This window comes from Pseudonaja textilis, chromosome 1, assembly GCF_049901715.1.
Source record: "Pseudonaja textilis isolate UNSWEBS1 chromosome 1, rPseTex1.2, whole genome shotgun sequence".
Lineage (NCBI taxonomy): Eukaryota > Metazoa > Chordata > Lepidosauria > Squamata > Elapidae > Pseudonaja > Pseudonaja textilis.
The window spans coordinates 263,763,936-263,783,869 of NC_141990.1; the positions used below are offsets into that span (position 1 = coordinate 263,763,936).

The 19,934-nt window shown below is 39.1% G+C and overlaps 1 protein-coding gene across 1 annotated transcript in view; it reads right to left on the reverse strand.

Moving 5' to 3' along the window:
• LRP4 (LDL receptor related protein 4) overlaps positions 1-19,934 on the reverse strand; it is a 103,643-nt gene that overhangs the window by 15,096 nt on the left and 68,613 nt on the right. Inside the window, exons 7-27 of the mRNA XM_026703789.2 lie at positions 17,530-17,658; positions 17,195-17,314; positions 16,957-17,082; positions 16,729-16,854; positions 14,927-15,061; positions 13,275-13,400; positions 12,494-12,724; positions 11,714-11,870; positions 10,690-10,907; positions 10,034-10,210; positions 9,142-9,264; positions 7,421-7,629; positions 7,062-7,143; positions 6,085-6,190; positions 5,134-5,335; positions 4,312-4,501; positions 3,230-3,361; positions 2,190-2,330; positions 1,228-1,314; positions 835-1,006; positions 549-711 (exon numbers count right to left, since the gene is read on the reverse strand). Of these exons, the coding sequence (XP_026559574.2) occupies positions 549-711; positions 835-1,006; positions 1,228-1,314; positions 2,190-2,330; positions 3,230-3,361; positions 4,312-4,501; positions 5,134-5,335; positions 6,085-6,190; positions 7,062-7,143; positions 7,421-7,629; positions 9,142-9,264; positions 10,034-10,210; positions 10,690-10,907; positions 11,714-11,870; positions 12,494-12,724; positions 13,275-13,400; positions 14,927-15,061; positions 16,729-16,854; positions 16,957-17,082; positions 17,195-17,314; positions 17,530-17,658 (3,152 nt within the window). The remainder of the gene's footprint in view (positions 1-548; positions 712-834; positions 1,007-1,227; positions 1,315-2,189; positions 2,331-3,229; positions 3,362-4,311; positions 4,502-5,133; positions 5,336-6,084; positions 6,191-7,061; positions 7,144-7,420; positions 7,630-9,141; positions 9,265-10,033; positions 10,211-10,689; positions 10,908-11,713; positions 11,871-12,493; positions 12,725-13,274; positions 13,401-14,926; positions 15,062-16,728; positions 16,855-16,956; positions 17,083-17,194; positions 17,315-17,529; positions 17,659-19,934) is intronic.

A 19,934-nucleotide genomic window follows, 5' to 3' on the forward strand; every position in this document is an offset into this window, starting at 1 on the left:
TGGGGATGCCTTGGGAGACTTAGCGCAGAGACAAAAGTGTCTCTTCACTCAAAGCTGAAAATCCTGTTTAGATTTTGACAGGGGGCATTTTTAGCTCCTGAAGGGAGCCTCCCAGATTTCTCCTACCTCCTGAAGCCTCCCACCTTCCTTACCCAGGATTCCATTTGCCTAACAACTTGCCCAATCACTTAATGACCACAACTGGATTGGGGTAATTGAGTGAAGCAGTCACATGACATCTCACTAAACTATCGCTTCACTCAACTATCAAGATTCTGATATCAATTGTGATCATACAGTAAGTCAAGGACTACCTGTATACAAATATATTGAAGTGAAACAGAAGTTGAGGCAATGTCAACCAATATGAAGTTTACCAATAAATCGAATGGTGTTAGAATCCCAGAGTGATGAACATGCATATATGCGCGTATTTACTCTTACTTCCTAAGATCTCATTCTCGTCCTTACATTCCATTGCTTTACTCTAAGGCAACTTTCTACACCAAACATTTAAAATTGTAGACTGCCCCTCATGTCATCCTAACCTCAGTATGTGCATCAGCCCAAAATAGTTGTGATCCAGCTTTATCCACAGCCAGACCATTAGGCCACCCCAGGTTGTTGCTAATAAGCACCATGCGGTTAGAGCCATCCATCCCAGCTCGTTCCAGTTTAGCATTTTCACCCCAGTCTGTCCAATACATATACCTAAAGGAAGAGAAGGGGCAAATAAATTATCCATTGAAAAATCAACATATTACTTATTGTCATGCTCTCTTCTCCTCTGCAGACTTTCCCCTGAAAATAAGATGATCCATTGCTAGCACTAACCCCATTTCATGATATAATGCAATTGCCCGTGGGCTGTCCAGGTTTTCCCATATCAAAACTTTTCTCATTGTCCCATCCAGGTTGGCCACTTCAATTCTGTTTGTTCCAGTATCAGTCCAATACACTTTGCGGCCAATAGCATCCACAGCTAATCCATCTGTGGTTTGCAATCCTACATCAAAAGAAACATATTATTGTTATAGTGTCAGTAAAATATACTGTATATACTATCCTTTCTCCTCAAAATATCCACCGTATTCAAGGCAACCTTTATATTATAGTTTTAGAAATTGCATTAGGTGAAGATAATGCAAAAAAAGAAAAAAAGAGGGATCCATATCTTTGAAAGAGTCTAAAGCAGGTTCAGTATTTACCAAACAATCTATTTATTACCTATAGTAATGATATCTTCGTACTGAGACCCATCCAGTGAAGCTCTGCTGATCTTCCTCAGTGTGCTGTCTGACCAATAAACCTTTCCTGTTGAAAAAAACAAAAGAACATTAGTTTCATTTATTTAAATTACATTCCCTTGTTAGTCCATAAATATCTAAGATTATTTTGGTGAAAAACAACACTGTAAGTGTGTCTTCAGGATTTTTTATGTCTTTAATCTATTATTTATTCTATTATTGCTAGAAAAAGAATTTCCAAAGATGGAGGAAAATAGGAAAGAAAGTGTCTCTATAACCCTCTCTATAACCCTCTCAAGAAAAGCAAAAACAACAGCAATTTATTTATAAATATACCATGTGATATTTAATGAAGACACACACCATCAATATAATATTAATATAAAATATTTTATTCTTACACACACACACATCTACACACACACATACATGCTTTTATCAGTTTTAAGATTTGTGGACTTAAATTCTTAGAATACCACAGCAACATGTTCTGAGGTGAAGTCACACATCTTAAAAGTTTCCAAGGTTGAAAAACACTACACTTCATCAGGAGTGAACCTATGTGGAATACAATTGCCTTGAAAATTACTTTTTGGATATGAATAAGAGCATTAAAGCAGGGAATTTTTTCAGCTACCCTCAAAAACAGCTTTCTTCAATCTGGTGCCTTGGGAGACTACAGCTCCCAAAATTTTCAGCCAACATGGCTTATAGGAATTCTGGAGTTGCATTTGAAGGTATTTTGGAACCATATTAGTTTGGGAAAGGTTGCTTTAATAAGACTTGGACATTAAAAGAAACAGCTGCTTTTACAATGGTTTCATGAACATAGGGGAATGTATTGTTTAATATGAATCACACCACTTATTGGACAGGTTGCCTTTCATTTATTCTGCCCTGAATAATTCCACACCTAAAATGGTTAAATTACATATTGCCAACCTTCTTCGGGATCAACTCCAATGGCGATGGTGTTTTTCATAGTGACATTGACTGAGACAACTACATCAGCAAAATATGGAATATCAAGTGAAACCAGACGAATATCCGACCTTCTTGCAAAGATCAGGAAGGTAGTCATTCCTGCAAAGTTGAAAATGGAGTTCAATGCATAATTCTTCCTTTTCTCAAATGTCCCTTCTTACTGCAACAAAAATTTTCAGCTGGCAAAGGTGATCTTGGCAATGAATAAAGCCACCAATTTATCCAAGACCATAAAAGAAGGGCCGTAAATATGATGAAAGATCATAAGAAATACTGAATGTTCTACCTTCAACTATGTAATTATTTTTAAGCATATGCTTAAAAAAAATATTGTTCAATATAATTTACCAATAGTACCTTCGTACATGCAAGCCAAATACAATATATGTGATAATCAGAATCATTACAAGTAAGGTCCAGTATCTAAAAAATTATTCATGTCTTCAGCTTATGCATACATCAAACCAGTACAATAATTATGTATTTATCATATTCCACAGATGATACATTACTGGTTTTTAACAAATCCTAGTAACATTCTCATATGTAAACTGATGTATGTTTACAGTTTAAATTAATGTTATTAAAATTAGTAAAACAAAACATTCCATAATATTGAAAAGCAGCAAGAATTCCATAAATATTACCACTCCACTTTACCAAGGTGTCTGTTAATGCATTTATGTCTGATACTATGAAGCATAGTGTTTCCTCCAAATTCTATGTACTTTAGTAAGTGATCAGACATAATTTATATAGGAACAAATTTTTATGCAGACATTTCATCACCATCAAAGCTATTCCTACTTTTGGTTGGAAAGTAGTAATAGCTACTGCAACACACATAAAATTCTACCTGAAGTAGAAAATGTATTTATGTAAGTAAGTCAAATACTTGTAATTTTGAGTATATAACTTTTCTAGGGTCAGAATGTAGGGTTTAGGAGGCCTTACCCTCTTCCAGGGACTAATAGAACCACAGAAGATAAGAGACCCACCAGGTAAACATGTTCTGCCATCCGGTTGTAGGTTGATGCCAGTAGGGCAAGAACAGCTGTAGCCTTTAGGAAGTGGAGCCAAGAGACAAAGATGACTGCATCCACCATTATTAATGTGGCACGGTGTATGCACTGAAAGAGACAGTAGCAAAACCATGTATCAAAAGAAAGCAATTAGGAATAACTGTGCTTTACAAAATTTTATAGGCATAAATATATATTTCTGAATTGGGTAAGGGAGTACTTTCCATAAAAGCAAAGGGATGCACAAGCTGATGCTTCGGGGTTCCAAATCCTTCAGCAAAATCTCCAGCTCATCAAAAGTCCATACCAATTTTTATTTTTTTTAACCAACAAGGGTAGAGTGATAGATAATACTACCATTAACTGAATTAAATTAACGTAATTACTACTCTAATGCAGTTTAATGTGTGTAAACAAAGTGAAATACAGTATGATTCCAGCTGCTTTTGCATGTGGCCCTGCCTAATTAAAAAAAAAAAATAACAGCATTACAGGTAGTCCTTGATTTACAACCACTTGTTTAGCAAACATTCTAAGTTATGATTGCATTGAAAAAGAGTAACTTACAACCGGTCCTCGCATTTATAGCATCCCCACGGTCACGTGATCATGATTTGGGAACTTGACATCCTTTTGAGCATTTTACAGCAGTTGCTGTGTCCTGCAGTCACATAACTGCCCTTTGCAACCTTTGCAACCGATGGGAAAGGTGGCAGGGAAGGTCACGCAAGTTGCAGGCCTGTGATGTCTCACTTAAAGCCTTGAGGTGATTTTCTTAAAGACTACAACCAAAAAGATTGTAAAATTGGCTGTTGTCACATAATGCCTCTCTTATGACCGCGCCATTTAACAACTAATTTTCCAGTCCCTGTTGCGGTTGTAAGTTGAGGACTACCTGTAGAATTTTTAAAAGGGGGAGTCGGTGGATATCAATGGGTGCCTCTAGTGGTACCGTAAATATTACGGCACCGTCAGAGTAGAATGAAAAACCTGAAATTCTTTCTGTCTGGAGCCCAAAGATGTGTAACTTCTTATCTTGATGTAGAAGATCTCCATACCTGCAGGTCTCTGCCGATGAAAGACATGGATGTCCATAAGGTTTTCTAGGTTGTCCTGTAGAGTCTCATGACCCAGCCCTGTCCTTTTGTCTGCACTCTGAATGCTTTTCGTCTGCCAGTCTGTCCAGTAGATCCGTCCTCCGTAAAGAGTGAGCCCAAATGGGTGAGGCAAATTGCTCCCAATCAATATCTGTCAATCCCAAAAGCAAATCAACCAACTGCCAGGAAAAGAGCAATGCACGGCTGCCTTAGAAACAGCAGTAGACTATACGAAGTGTAGAATCTAATCTGGGCCGGTCACTAGGACCAGATCGTCCAAGCTTTTGGGCTCGTGTTGGAACCCATCCTCAGGAAATGTCTCTCACACACACTCTGGTGAGAGAGAAGTTCCCTGAAGAGGGGCTCCAGCCCAAGTCCGAAAGCTCAGAAGACTAAACATCTGGTCCTGGTGACCGACCTAGATTGGATCCTGCAACATTATCCCAGGACACGTATATTTGCCTTCATTTTTGACAAACTGTAGAACAACTATTCCCAACCTGATCCCTTTCAAATGCGCTGGACCTGGCTGAGAATTATCATAGGCACCAGAGGAAGTTTAAGGCTGTCTCAACAATGCCGCACCGTTTCCCATACATTTCACTGTCTTAGTCTTCACTCAAAAGTTATCCATTTGTCCCTTTAGAGGAGCAACTGAACTCCTCTGAAGATCAGAACAGGGCATGTTGGATCAAAGACAATACACATATATTTTCTATAAACAAACACTGTATATGTCTTATTTACCCTTTCCCAGAAGTCAATACATCTTGGCTATTTTACCTTTCTATTACTGCCATCCAGGCCAGCATACTCAATTGTCTTCATGCCAGCATCTGCCCAGTATAAGCGCTGAGACTCATAGTCAATAGCCAGCCCATTGGGCCAGGTCAGGTTGGAAGAGATGATCACCAACCGATCAGAGGCATCCATTCCTGAACGCTCAATTTTTGGGTTAGCTCCCCAGTCAGTCCAGTACATGAACCTGCATACAAATGCCCAAAATGGTATGTAACTGCTAAACCTGATTAATCTGACAATTTTTATTTAACTGTATTAGGAAAGAAAGAGAACAGAACAGGAAAGAAAAGCCTAAACAATGAAGGCTTTCCACTTTTGCAGTGGCTATATAGGTATTTGCTTACGTTTGTCAAATACGCCAGCATCTTTTCATATGGTCTTGAATTATAAATTACAGTAGCTCCAGCCAAGATAGCCAAAAGTAAGGAATGCAGAGAGTTGTAATTTACAACATCTTACACATTAGTCAAAACGGCTACAAGTTACTCATCCCTTTTCTGCGGATAACTTAAAATGGTCATCCTCCTTATTCTTTCTGACTTATTAATGTTTGTTTGTAAGAGTTAACTCATAAGTAAGCAGATCCATACCCTTCAAAAGATTTTCATTCACCCCTATTAGCTGTAGCTAGTATGACCAATGACCAGGTTTGGTGCAAATTTCAACACTGTATTGTCTATTCTCAACATTAGAAAATACTACATTGGCTTTCCCTGAACTAATCTTTTAAGGATATTGGGCATACCGGATATTAGGGATGGATCTTTTTTTTATCATAATTAGCACATGAGAATGAACGCTACAGACTTTTAAAAATTATATATAAATTATATATAAAATTATAATAGCAAACTTTCAGGGATATCACTGCTAGGATGAACCAAAATGCAAAGACATACAGGATCAATGCAATCTTAAAGGAAAAGTTTTCACCTTCCAACAGGGTCCACCACAATATCTCTTGGTCTGTCTAGGTTTTCCCATATTAGAACAGTCCTCATGGTCCCATCTATGTTAGATACCTCTATCCGGTCTGTTCCTGCATTCGATAGAAAAGGGAAAGAAAAAAATAATCAGCCTTCAAAACCAGCCTTCAAAAAAAAAATCAAAAAAGAAAATAATCCATACTGAAATGTCATTCACACACCTTTTCGGAGAAAACCAAGGTATATCAACCAAGGTGTATCATCAAAATGACTTCTTCAGCAGGCCTACAAAGTATCCTCAGTCAAGAATATTCACTTCTGACCTCTATAAACTTTTTTTCAATTAGTTTGATTAGAATTTCTAGTTATCCTTATTCAGAAACTATTAGTTCTATTAAAACACAGAATCATTTTACTAAAACCTTTCTTTTACAATAGGTTTGAATGCGGTCCCATGTTCTTTTTTTCCATAAGAAAAACAAATTTATTCAGATAGGCTGAAAATTCCAGAATGTTTCAATTTGTAAATTCAAAAAACACCATTTGAATTATTCTGTAATTTCAGTGCTACAATACAAAGCAAACTTTCACATTTGCATCTGCTGGTAATATTGACCAACCAAGTACATCAGTGTAAGATTAAAATGTGTAACTGGAAAATTTCCAATAAAGTGGCATGCAGAGACATGCCTGCAGGAATTAATTGATATGCTAGAGATTTTCCTATTTCAGAACACTCTTTTATTAAATTACAGAAAATTAGTTCTTACTCCCAGAATTTCTATGCACGCAGTCCACTGTTTACAGGAAGGTGAAATGTTAATTAAGTCATCGTGATCATAGAGTTTGAAAGAATCTCATTCCTATATCTCCATAGAAGCATTGGGAATAATCCTGCTAAGAATTTGGAAGGCAATTTTTCAGTGTGTGGTTAGCTTTTGGAGTAACAAATGAACTCTTGCATATGGCAGTGGTCTTCAGTACCTGCATCTGTCCAGTACAACTTGTTTGTGACCCAATCAACAGCAAGACCAGCTGGGCTTTCAAGACTGCTCTCCACCACAATCTAGCAACAAAACAAACACAATGAAACTTTGAGGGCAATATTGCTCTAACCTGAAGCACTGACCTTTCTTGGACTATGGATTTTCAGTTGTTTAAATAGAGATTTGGAATTAATCTACCTTAAGACATATACATGGAATATACAGTATTCCTCAAACAGTTGAAAAAACAGAATTTAAAGATTAGATAGTTATAATGAGCCAAAATAGGTATAACAAAACAAACACCAAGAAGACAAACAACTTATATGCTTCCACTGAGCTTCTGTGGGATATTACCTCCTGGCCTGTTCCATTCCATTTTGCCCGACTAATGGAATCAGTGCTAACATCTGTCCAGTAGACATAGTCACCCTGTGCATCCCAGTCCAGAGCCACAGCACTGCGCACATCTGCCAAGGGGATGACAACATCAGACAGGTCTTCTGTGTCGAAGCTGATACGACGGATGTCCATCCTTCGGGCAAAAAGCAGGAACTTGTCAAGACCTGATCAAAGGTCGAAAGGTCTTCTTTTAATATCTCTAACAGAAAATTATGGTAACAAACACAAAAAATGTGATCTTGGCACAACGAAGTGCTTTTACATCCATGTTTTCTAATGGATCTAATCTATAATGCAGGCCAGACCTGAACTAGCACTACCATTAGCACTAGCCCTTAAACTTATATACTGCTTCATGGTGCATTACAGCCTTCTCTAAGTAGCTGACAGTGTCAGCATATTGCCTCCAACAAACTGGGACCTCAGAAGGATGGAAGGCTGAGTCAACCTTGAGCTGGTTAGGATTGAAGGAATCGATTTTAACCGGCTGGCAGTGAGACCAGAGTTAGCCTGCAATAGTGCATTCTAACCACTGCGCCACCATGGCTCTTAAATAACTAGCAAATAAGTACAAAGAAAAAGGAAGTGAGCATAAAATTTTGAAAGAGGGATTTTAGATTAGAAGAAAAAAGGACATGTTCTTAAATAAAATGTCCCTGTATATAAGGACATGACAAGGCACCCTGCTAGCATTAGCTAGTTGGGTGCCTTTAGAAAGCCTAGAAAGAAAAAATAATAATCAAAAACTGCCCTTCATTAGCAATTCTAGCAACTGATTTTCTTCTGCCCCTGACCCCATAGTTTCAATGTATTTTTTATTTTTTTTTTTGCATTAAGGGCTGACAAACCAATTTTCCATTAATAAACTAACTTTAAAAATCAAGCAAGCAACAGGCTGTCACTGCATTTAGAGGCAAACTGTTCTACCCACTATGCATTGTGTGGACAAGCAATTGGTTGTGAATGACAAATTATTTCATTGAGTGACTTGCAGTTCTAATATTATCTCTATCCAACTTCTCTCTACCATTACATTCTCAGCATTTTATAAACTTCCATAATCTTCCTGCCCCAGCAGTCTTTTTAGTTGTTTGAAATATGTATGTACGTATGTATGTATGTATGTATGTATGTATGTATGTATATATATATATATATATATATATATATATATATATATATATATATATATATATATATATATATATATATATATATATACACACACACACACACACACACACACACACACACACACACTATATTTTCCAATTAAGCAAGAAACCGTATCAAGCTAAGAAATATAACTTTATTTCCCCAAGGCAAGGATTCCATCTTTCCTTGCAGAGAAGATATCCCAAATCCTTTATCATGCCACCAGTGCTTTTCTGCAGCTGAACTTTTGATTGGTTTTGTTTATAAAAGTGGAAAAATGTATTCTATATTTTATATGGAAATTTGGAAAAACAGCAACAAAAAATCCAAATGTCATTCTGCCATCAGTTTCATTAACACATTGTAATATTGGCAATCTATTGTGAACGCTTTCTCCACAACCTCTACATGTGAAATTTACTGTTTTGTTTAAATGTAATTTTGCTAAAATTCTGTAATCTCTCTCATGCGTGTGCACACAGACATGTTATGAAAGTACATAAACGCCTTATCACACTTACTCTGGGCACAAGTATGGCCGCTAGTCTTCCGAAAACCTGTGGGACATGCGCAGGTATAGCCCTTGTTATTTGGCAAACAGAGATGAGTACAGCCACCATTGTTGGTTCCACAGCGATTTCTCCCTGCTCAAATAGCCAAACAGAGATATTTTATATATACATAGCTATACATATGCACACATAAACACAAATTACCATAGCCTATATAGGGAAAAGAACCAGAGATACAATGAAGCTGGTTCTATTTTGGAACTGCTTAATTTATTGTGCATTTGTATCTGTCTGGTGCAATTCTAAATAGAAATATTCAGCATTGGCATGTAAAAGATGTAGCCATATACTTTTTTCATACTTTGAAATTATTTTTGTGATACAACAAGGAAACATATTGCTAAGCCACTAGTAATGGTATTAGGCCAATGGTAATTTTTATTAAATTGTGGACTTTAATACTACCAGGATGGTAAAGCATGAATAAAATTAATGAAGTTATTTATTGCAATTCAACATTTTTTCACAATAGTAGAGACAGCTTAATTAGGAAATCATTTTCCAGGTACGCAGAAATATACTAACAACAATAGTAGTATAACAACGACAATAATGAAAGATTATCATATTATACCATCATTTATGAATTTATGTGGTGAGCTGCTTGGCCATTGCTGCTTAGAAAACATTATAGCTATTCATTTTTACCTGGGATTATGTCTTAGGAAACACGGAATGTTTTCTGAATGTACAGCACTGATCAAACAAATTGAATCACTAGGACAAATTTGTATACTTTACAAAGAATGTTAGATTGAGGGAGTTCTGCTTGACTATATCTAGTAACAGAACAAATTGTCTTTTAGCAATAATATCTTGCCTTTTCTCTCTCTGCAGTTACCTGCTGGTTGGCGCTGAGGATGCAAAGTATGGATATCCATGGGGAAATGAAGCTTGTTACGGATGATCTCTTGATTTTTTCCAGTAAATTTGTTGGCACTGTTTATACTCTTGGTATGCCAATCTGTCCAGTACAGGCTATCTTCAAATACAGTGATAGCAAATGGATGTGGAAGGCCTGAGCAAGAATCCAGTAAAAGCAGATGAAAAGGTTATGGTCACTCTTTACTGTTTCTAAAGGTTGCTTCTATCTCTGAGGCAAAGAGGGTCTCTTTCTTTTAATAATATCTCCAAAACTAAGCAAACCTGCTGCTGGTTTCTGCTGCCTTAGTACTTTATATTCCAAGTTGTCCTGGAGATAAAGGCTAACACCATAGTTGCAATTTGCTACCCATATTGTATGTCCCATCCACTGAGATTCTATAACTTGTTTATGAATTAAATAATTAGATACCAACCACCAGATATAGTTTTGAGAGTACTGTTGGCATTAGCGTGGTGAAAAAACAGATATGAGACGGAAGCAAATGCCTGATGATCTGAAACTCCTGGCATCAATGATCTGATTTGCCACACAGTATTATCTGAGTTACTCAGAGCATTGCTTAATACTGTTACTTATCTAGTAGATGACAATCCCCAATTTCCTTATCTTACCTTGACTAATAACAGCCTTCCTGTTCTTTCCATCCAAATCAGCCCTCTCAATAACATGATGCTTGGCATCTACCCAGTACATCCGATGCCCTGCATAGTCAATAGTTAGCCCATTTGGCCAAAAGAGATGAGTATCAGCAATAATGCGCCGATTGGATCCATCCATGTTAGAGTATTCAATGCGAGGAGTGTTTCCCCAATCTGTCCAGTAGATGGTGCTATTGGAAAAGAGGAAAAATGTGAACAGTGGAAGTTCCTGGAAAGGACAATAGACATTGCTCACCCAAAACAGCCACTAGTTTAGCAATCTAAAGCCAAAGACATAATACAACTGATTGTATTGAGCTGATGAAAGGAAACAAGGATAAGAGATTCAGGCTATGATTATACAAGACCGCAATCCTTGTCAATAAACTGTTAACCAGAATCTTTTGGCTTCACAACTGAGCACGTACAATGGTTTTCTTCAAACTGAATATGCTCCAGATGGATAGTTAATTTTCCATAATTTTAGCTAGCATGGTTATTGCTCAGAATTCTGGGAGGTAATTCACACAAATGGAAGGTAATACATTTGAAAAAACCCTAATCTAACCTAACATAGCTTACATTACAGAACACAGGAGAATGTGTTCTATTAATAAGGCTATCAAGAGTACATTAAGTTCCAGTAAACAGAATTATGTTATAAAATATTCCAAGTTTAGTGTATAGAGGAGGTGATTTTTTTACAGATTCCTTCTTCTATCTGCAGATCTTCTAAAATGAAGAATGAAGTGTCATCAGGCACAACAAGCAAAAAATAATAAAAGTAATCACACATTTGTAAAAAATATCACCAACTCCCTTTTTCCCCTCTAGGGAAATTTTCATTAGTTTTCATGGCACTTTACATATGGAATGTGTTAATTCATTTGTAGAATGGCAACTGTAGATTTGGCTCCAGGCAGCCAAAGTGGAGTCTTCACTCAGCAAATTTCATCTGATAAATTAAGATAACAAGCAGCGAGTATCTCATACTCACCCTTCCATAGGGTGAAGAGCAATTGCACGAGGTTTCTCTAGATTCTTCCAAAGAAGTACCTTTCGGTGCATTCCATCCAAATTTGCCACTTCAATGCGAGATGTCCCAGAGTCTGTCCAGTATAACTTGTCATGGATCCAATCAATGGCTAGCCCACCTAGGACCCAGAGGAAGGAAGAGTGTGATAAGGAATGATTGTTTAAGAATAGCCCTATTGAGCCATGGCTAAAAGCTATCCTGATCTATAAAAGGAAAACGGAAACAAGGGTCTTTTTCCTCTTGTCATATAAATAATTAAAATATTTAGGTAACTATTTGAAATGTCCATGTAAATGTAGATAGATAGATAGATAGATAGATAGATAGATAGATAGATAGATAGATAGATAGATAGATAGATAGAACCATAAGTCCCACTTAATTTTTAATGGCATGGTGCACTCTGCATCCAAGTGGAGATTGGACAAAGAGTAACAAAGGCCTGATCTACATTTAAATTTAATTGAAAATCAAGTTAAATACAATTCATTTTATTTTATCCTATGCTTCTAATAATGCTTCTCTTCTTTTCCAGTAAAACATATGATTGGTGGTTATTATGAGGGAACTCTGAGGGCTGCAGCAAGGTTTTAGGGGTTACATTCTACTCTGGAGACTCAAGTTATGCAACCATAAAGAGAGGCAACATAACGAGTTTGATAGATAAATATAAACAAAGAAATTAATTTTGCTACATACAGAGTTGGCATTTTTACTTCTGAAACCTTTAAAGATATTTACCTGGACTCTCCAATCCTGTAGACACCACTTCCTCCACGTTGCTACCATTCAGATTAGCTCTCATAATGCGGTCCAGTGTGACATCAGACCAGAACACTAATTCCTTGTTATGGTGGAAATCCAGGGCAATGGCATTTTCAAGGTTGTTTAGAAGCAATGTGTACTCGGAGCGGTGGGGTAAGACCTGTCGGATGTCAATCCGATTGGCAAAAAGCAGCACAGGTTCTGGCCCTGAAGGTTGCATGCAAAGAGATGTGAGAAGACAATTGGCTGGACACCAGTCAGATTATAATGGCAGCACAGAATCAGTTCACAAATAGAAAACAAACACAGAAAAATTATACGTAGGCAATACTTCACATTGCTTAGAATTATAACTTGTATACTGTAGCTCCCTCCACTGTATTTTATTTGGCTATTCGGCAGTTAGTTAGAAATGTGGGAACCAGCATTCATGAAAAGTGATTGTTCAGAAAGTGGATTGTGTCATCCCCAGCTTTTTCCAACCAAAAAAGTGTTGGACTATAAAACTCCCATCAAATCTAGTAAACAGATCCCAAAATGTATTGTCAAGGAATAATGGAAGCTGTATTCCAGCCCAACCCAGAGTCATCAGGCTGTGGAAAAATAGACTAGCCTCCTTATGCAAGCAGCAATTGAAAATTAAATACCGTGGAGAAACTGAAGCCGTGAACTAAGCCAGCAGTCATCCATCAGCTAGACGGATGGATTCTAAGCACTGAATGATCCCCAGTGCCTGGAGCTGAAGACTCTTCCTTACCCAGGGCTTTGCAGCTGCGCTTGTCCGGGCGAAGCTCATAGCCTTGTTCACACCAGCACTGGAAACCACCCTCACTGTTGGTGCACCCCTGACTGCAATAACCTTCCTCTGCACATTCGTTCACATCTGGAATAAGAAAAGGATAAAGAGTACGAAACTAAAAAGACAAGGATAAATAGTTTGGTTTTGGATTCCATACTTAGATGCTTATATATTTATTTAAAATTTTATATTGCTATTATTTTTTTTTTGTCTTTTAATGACCCTTTGAATCGGGGTGGAATCAGAGCAACTGAATGGAACTGAGTGTTTACTGGACAGATGCCCTTCCTGTCGCCAATGGGGAATTCGCAGCAGATATTTTTCTCATTGTGCCCAGAGAGAAAAATATGTGCTGCTACCTAGGATCGAACTCACAGCTTCCTGAGGTGAGAGCTCCACCTCTAGGCCACTGCACCATTCAAATATTTATATTGCTATCTGTCTTGTAAAATACAATTCTAGTCGGACTCGCAAAGATAATAAAACCGAAACAGTAAAAGATAACCCAGAATATCAAGCACTTAACTCATCATCTCTAGCCCATCAATCTACACAATTTGTAATCTATTCATACTATGAATGTAATAAAAACCTCTCCTTTTTATGACCTTGCAGTTCTTTTTTTTCTTTGTCCTATTACCTTCATACTATGTACTAGATCAGTGATGGCAAACCTTTTTGTTGTGGTGTGCCGAAAGCATGCATGCTGCCACCCACAATGCCTCCTGTGCATGTGCTTGCAACACCCCCACCCTGCCCCCTTACCTGCACTGCGCATGCGCGTGCCTCCTAGCTGATTTGCGGCCCTTTTGAGGCCATTTTTGCCCTCCTGGAGGCTTGAGGGAAGCCTCTGCACCCTTGGGAGGCCGAAAAATGGGCCTTCCAGAAATACCGGAAGTGCCTGTTTTCAGCCTCCGGGGGGCTTCTGGAGCCCAGGGGAGGCTGCTTTCGCCTTCCCAGAAGCTCACAGGAAGCCTCTGGAGCTCCAGGAGGCTGAAAACAGGCCCATTTCGGCACTTCCGGTATTTCCAGAAGGCCCATTTTTTTGACCTCCTGAGGCTGCAGAGGCTTCTCTTGAGCCTCCGGGAGGGCAAAAATGCCCTCCCCCGAGCTCCAGAGGCTGAAAACAGGTATGTTTGGCTGGGCTCACGTGCCCACACAAATGGCTTTGTGTACCACCTGTGACACACGTGCCATAGGTTCACCATAACGGTACTAGGTCGTAGGATTAAAAAAAAAAGAATTCAGTCAGACTACCAGCTTTTCTACTGTAAGTACTTTGAAACAAGGCCATTATATGCAGCTACTGGTTTAAATCATTATTTTTTAAAAAATTCAGAAAATTCTCTTCCCATTGGAACCCTCCCCATTTTTCTATTGATTCTATTTTGCTTTTTTAAAAAAAGACTATTAAGAGAGGGTTGATAAAGTGTCTTTGACTGATAATGTTAGGACCAGTGGTTTGGAAGCACCAATACAAATCAGAAAGGTCCACATAATTATACAATTGAACTTGGTTAATCCACTGCCTGTCAGTACTATGACTTTAGTAAGGACAATTTCATCCCTAGTTACACCTACAGATGCACTTAAGTGTTCAAGCTGCTTACCCTGACATGATCTACCATCCTCCAGAAGCCTATAACCTGTATGGCAGGTACATTGCACTATTCCGCGAATCATCTGGCATTTCTGGGCGCAGTCCCCATTGTTGACGTTACAATTTTCCTCTCCAGTTAGAGGACCTGTGAAAAGAGGCAGAAAATGGTTGTAATGCAACCATTCTTTTAGAATTTTCCTCTTATCTAGGACAAAATGATGAAAAATGCCTAAGGTAGTAGTAGTAGTCAGGAGGGGAAAGAAGAGCTTGTATTTTCAAGTGGAAAAAAGAGACACCATATTTCACACAAACAATTTGTCAGCCTTCAAGATTTTCTTCCTTTGCTTTGCATCTTTCGGCTGTCATAAGTAACGGGGGGAGGAGGGGGGACATGGTTATGGGAAGCGAGCTGGAGGTGTTACAAAGCAGAACTGTATAAGCTGGGGGGAGGAAGGTTCTTGCTTAGGCTTCTATCCTATGCTATGCGCAGCTGCCACTCTTTATCAAAATATGTCAAGGTCAACGTACAGAGGCCTCATTACCACCTGGAGATGCCCACATTATGCTATACACCACTTTTAATTGGATGAGCCAATTGAACTATTGGGGGTGAGAATGTTGCCATCACTTTGTATATGTGATTTACGCGCTCATTTTCTCAGATTCAGAATTCTTTTGTTGCTACCACTTGATTTCCAGTAAAAGATATCTTTTCTCTAATTAATGGAGCCTAAGTATTTCTTTCTTAGATTTTGAATGGAGCACCAGCTTACACAATTGCTCCTAAATTGTCAAGAAAGGAATAATTCTTGTATCTTGGCTGAGCTTAGCTTGGCTCTTCAATATATACCTGGAATGGCATATTCTTCCAGAAATAGCCTTGCATCCATTAAAACAACCCAAAAAAGACAGACTAGGGTTTGATAAGATAATATAGGAAAAGAAAGAGTGAAAATGCAGATTAGGTCATCACCCCAACGTTCAGAATATTCTTACAGGTAGTCTACCAATTTACAACTCTTCCACTTAATGATCATTCAAATTAATGATGGCCTTAGAAAGGATGTTTTATAGCCTATAAAACATTTCTGGCCGTTGCAAAACTTCAACATGCATGCACGTGCGCACACACACACACACTCACACCACACACACCATGCAACCGCTATCTAGGTTCTTGACAACCTATTTGCCAAGATCATGCAACTGCCATTTGAAAACTTCTCTGCCAGATTCCCCAAAAAGTCAATGGGGAAATAAAAGCAGGGAAGGTTGTAAGTTGATGGTGGTTGGCCGAAACAGCTTCCTGCTGAAGGATTTCAGCTTCGAACAAACAGGCATGAAGAATTTCAGCTTCTACACTAACAGGCATGGAGTGAAAATCCTTTGACAAGGAGTTCCTTCAGTTCCTTCCTTCCCAGAGATGAAAGGAAAGCCACAATCCAAGCAAGATTTTCAATCCTTGAGCAGGCAGCGTGGGAAGGTAAGGAGTACAGAGTGCCTCAAGGGGTTGAGGAGGCGCTGGGAGACCCAGTGTAGGCTGTGCACAAGCACTCACTCGGGCTGAAAATCCTTCTTGGATTTTGGCAGGGAGGATTATCAGCTCCTGAGCCCCTTGAGGCACCTGCACTCCTTACCTGGCACTCTGTACCTGGGACTCCCTCTGCTTAACAACCCACAAGGTCACTTAACAACTGCAAATCTTGGGAGTGCTGAGATTGCAGCTGTTAACCAAAACAGTCACGTGACATGATTAAGCTCAATGACCGAGAGATTCTGGTTGCAATTCTGGTTGTAAGTCAAATCACTTACGGCAGTTTTGGGCAGGGCTCTCATCACTGCCATCTCCACAATCATTGGCACCATTACACAGCTTCCGTTGGCCAATGCAGCGCCCATTTTCACACAGAAATTGGTCAGGGGAACATTGTGGGATCCCTGAATGAAGAATTTTCGAAATTATAAAATGGACCACTTGAACTTAGCACAGATTCTAGCCTCCCCCCCACCCCAAAAGGCATTCAATTGTACAATTTTTACCCGAGTCCTCACAGTCTTCCTCATCGCTGTAATCAGAGCAGTCTCCCTCCCCATCACAGCGCCAAGACAGCCGAACGCAGCGGCCAGATTTACATCGGAACTGGTCAGCTGTGCACATAGAGGTCGCTGAGGAAACAAATACGAACAAGAAGTTCAACATGGTTTCACTACTCGCTTTTCTATAATCTTACTCGCTGCCCCCAGGCTGGACCCGATTTACAAGTCCCAGGGTACTCACTGCAGTTTTTCTCATCCGACTGGTCATCGCAATCAAAATCACCATCACACCTCCAGCCAGCATTAATGCACAAGCCACTATTGCACATGAACTCTCCCGAGCGGCACGGCTGGTGAGAGGCTACGGAGATAAACAGTATATGGTAATTCACACTCTCATTCAGCCCAAATTAAGCCCAAGAGATTGAGTTTGCTATCTGGAGGGAAAGCTGAAAAAGCTTCTCATTTGAATATTGGAATGACAGATGCCCATCACAAATTTTCTCTGTTACTCCTCCCAGGAAGCACATCTGACCCGAAAACAAGACAGCAATGCCATTTGATCTGAGTCCTTACAGCAATCAGATTCATCGGACCAATCCCCACAGTCATCATCTCCATCACAGTGGTAAATGTCCAGGATACAACGCCCATAGGCACATTGGAATTCCTCTAGGTTGCATGTTGCTGCTGGAACATCTGATGCTAAAAGGGGAATGAAAAAGGGAAAAGAAAGATTAACAAGAGATCCCTACACTGTTCTGTGATTTTGGTGAGGCACAAAATAGAAAGCAATAGCAATAGCACTTAGACTTATATATCACTCCATAGTGCTTCACAGCATTCTCTTAGCAGTTTACAGAGTCAACATAATGCCCCCAACAACCTGGGTCCTCATTCTACCGACCTCGGAAGGACGGAAGGCTGAGTCAACCTTGAGCCAGTCAGGATTGAACTCCTGGCAGTGGAGAGACAGCCTGCAATACTGCATTCTAACCACTGCGCCACAGTGGCTCCTAGCAAATAGAGTGGCAAGCATCATGCACACAAGCTGTCATTACACTTAAAGTTATCAAACACTAGTGGTAATTGGCCTCCTGCCCCCCCTCCAACACCTGTTTTGAACAAAGTGTTCGTTGCTTCATAAAAATCCACAAAAAGATCCACAATAAGGTCTTCCACCATTCTTTAAGATTATTTCATGTCACAGCCTAGGAAATATGAATTAGGAAACTCTTATATATTCCAGCTGCTTTTATTGAATTGAATTGAACTGAAGGTCTTATGTCTTTTCATATCCTATCAAGATGTCATCATGCATAGAATTAGCACATTGAAAGTTGATAGAGACATACACACTGAAGTACAACAGAGATTATACAACTGAAAAACAGCATTTATGAATATGAAGCACACTTTATGAAAGTGGACAATAACAAAATCCACTAAGCAAATCCACATAGACACCTTCGTAATAAACACAGAAATAGCACATGCCAGTGGATTTACTACATATTCAATTCCACCACTGATTTTATCATACGTTGATTGCCATGATTATGTATGCACTCTAATGTGAAGACTCATTTGTGACTGACCACAAGCATTCCAATGGCTTTCCTTGTGTTCAAGAGAATGAGGGCATGGTGTTCTCCAAAAGCCTAAAGAAACAAGTTAACCTCCAAGATAGCTTCCAGGCAAATACAAAGCTATAATTTTCTGTATCTCTGGAGATGACTATGCAAAGGTTTGCAATTAGCCAAGCTGCATGATGGAACGGAGGAACTGTTCATTTGAGGATTTTGTTTGACCAATGCTTGCTCTTAAGCAAAAGTCACCATGAATTGCTGTGGCAAACCTTTGAAGAGTACCATTTATCTCAAAAGGATGCCAGGACAAACATTTCCCCTTTCTCTCAGTTTCATAGAAGAATTCTTCCTAGGCACATATAACATTGGTCCAGAACTCAGTTTAATTTAAGACAAAATATGTACGGTGCTGCCCTTTCACCAACGCAATTAAGCCCAGAGAAGAGAATTCTTGGTGTTAGATAGTCAGCAGCCTGTAAAATTTCAAGGTTTTGAAAAATCACTACTGCAACAGAAAGGAGGCTTTTGGAAGGGTGTTCAAGCAGAATGACCCCAGCAAAAGCATTCAGGACTCTAACAGCATCTGGATCATACTTTCTGGCACTGCACCTGTGTGCAGTGGGACAGAAAAGGGCACAAGAGGTGGTAAAATATATATTTGAAATTGGAGGCCCACCGAGTCCTTAGCTATCTTGAGTGCCCTCTGGGTAGAAATATGAAAATATACATCAAATTGACAATAATTATAATAACGATTCAGCATAGGTTAGAGGGCATCGTGTCAGGAAAGAGTAGTTTAAACTGAGGGAAATTTTCTAGTTTGCTTCTGTGGGTTTTTTTTTTAAATAAAGCATTAGACTTTTAGAAATATACAGGAGAGCTTGTTAATCTCACTAAACCCATGCCTCTAACACAGCTAGGTTTCTGAAGAAAATACACATTTTAAAAACCAGCAGGAAAAGTAGAGGCAATGGCAAAGGGAGAGTGAAATTGGCTTCCTCTCCAAGACTTTCCTGGCTCAGAAATCTTTACGGCTCTGGCTTTTGGCCAGTTCTCATTATCTCTGAAGATAAAAGGCAAATCGCGCCCCACACCAGCACCGCCCCCAGGATCCCCCACCATTGCCCTTCAGGAGCTGGACGTCTTTTATTGTCTTCTCCCTCTGAACCTTTTGAAGTTTCCTCCTATCTAGAACATATTATGAAAAATGCCCTTCAGGCAGGAGTGGGGGAGGAGATTCTGCCTGTCTGCTGAGAATCCAGTTAACTCCTCAGATCCGGGAGGAAGGGCAGAAACAGAAAACTGAATGAAAACGTGAGCTAATGTGGAAAGGGAGCAATTCACAAAGGCTGGAGCTGGCTTCCTTGATATTAATGAAAAACAAGGATGTTT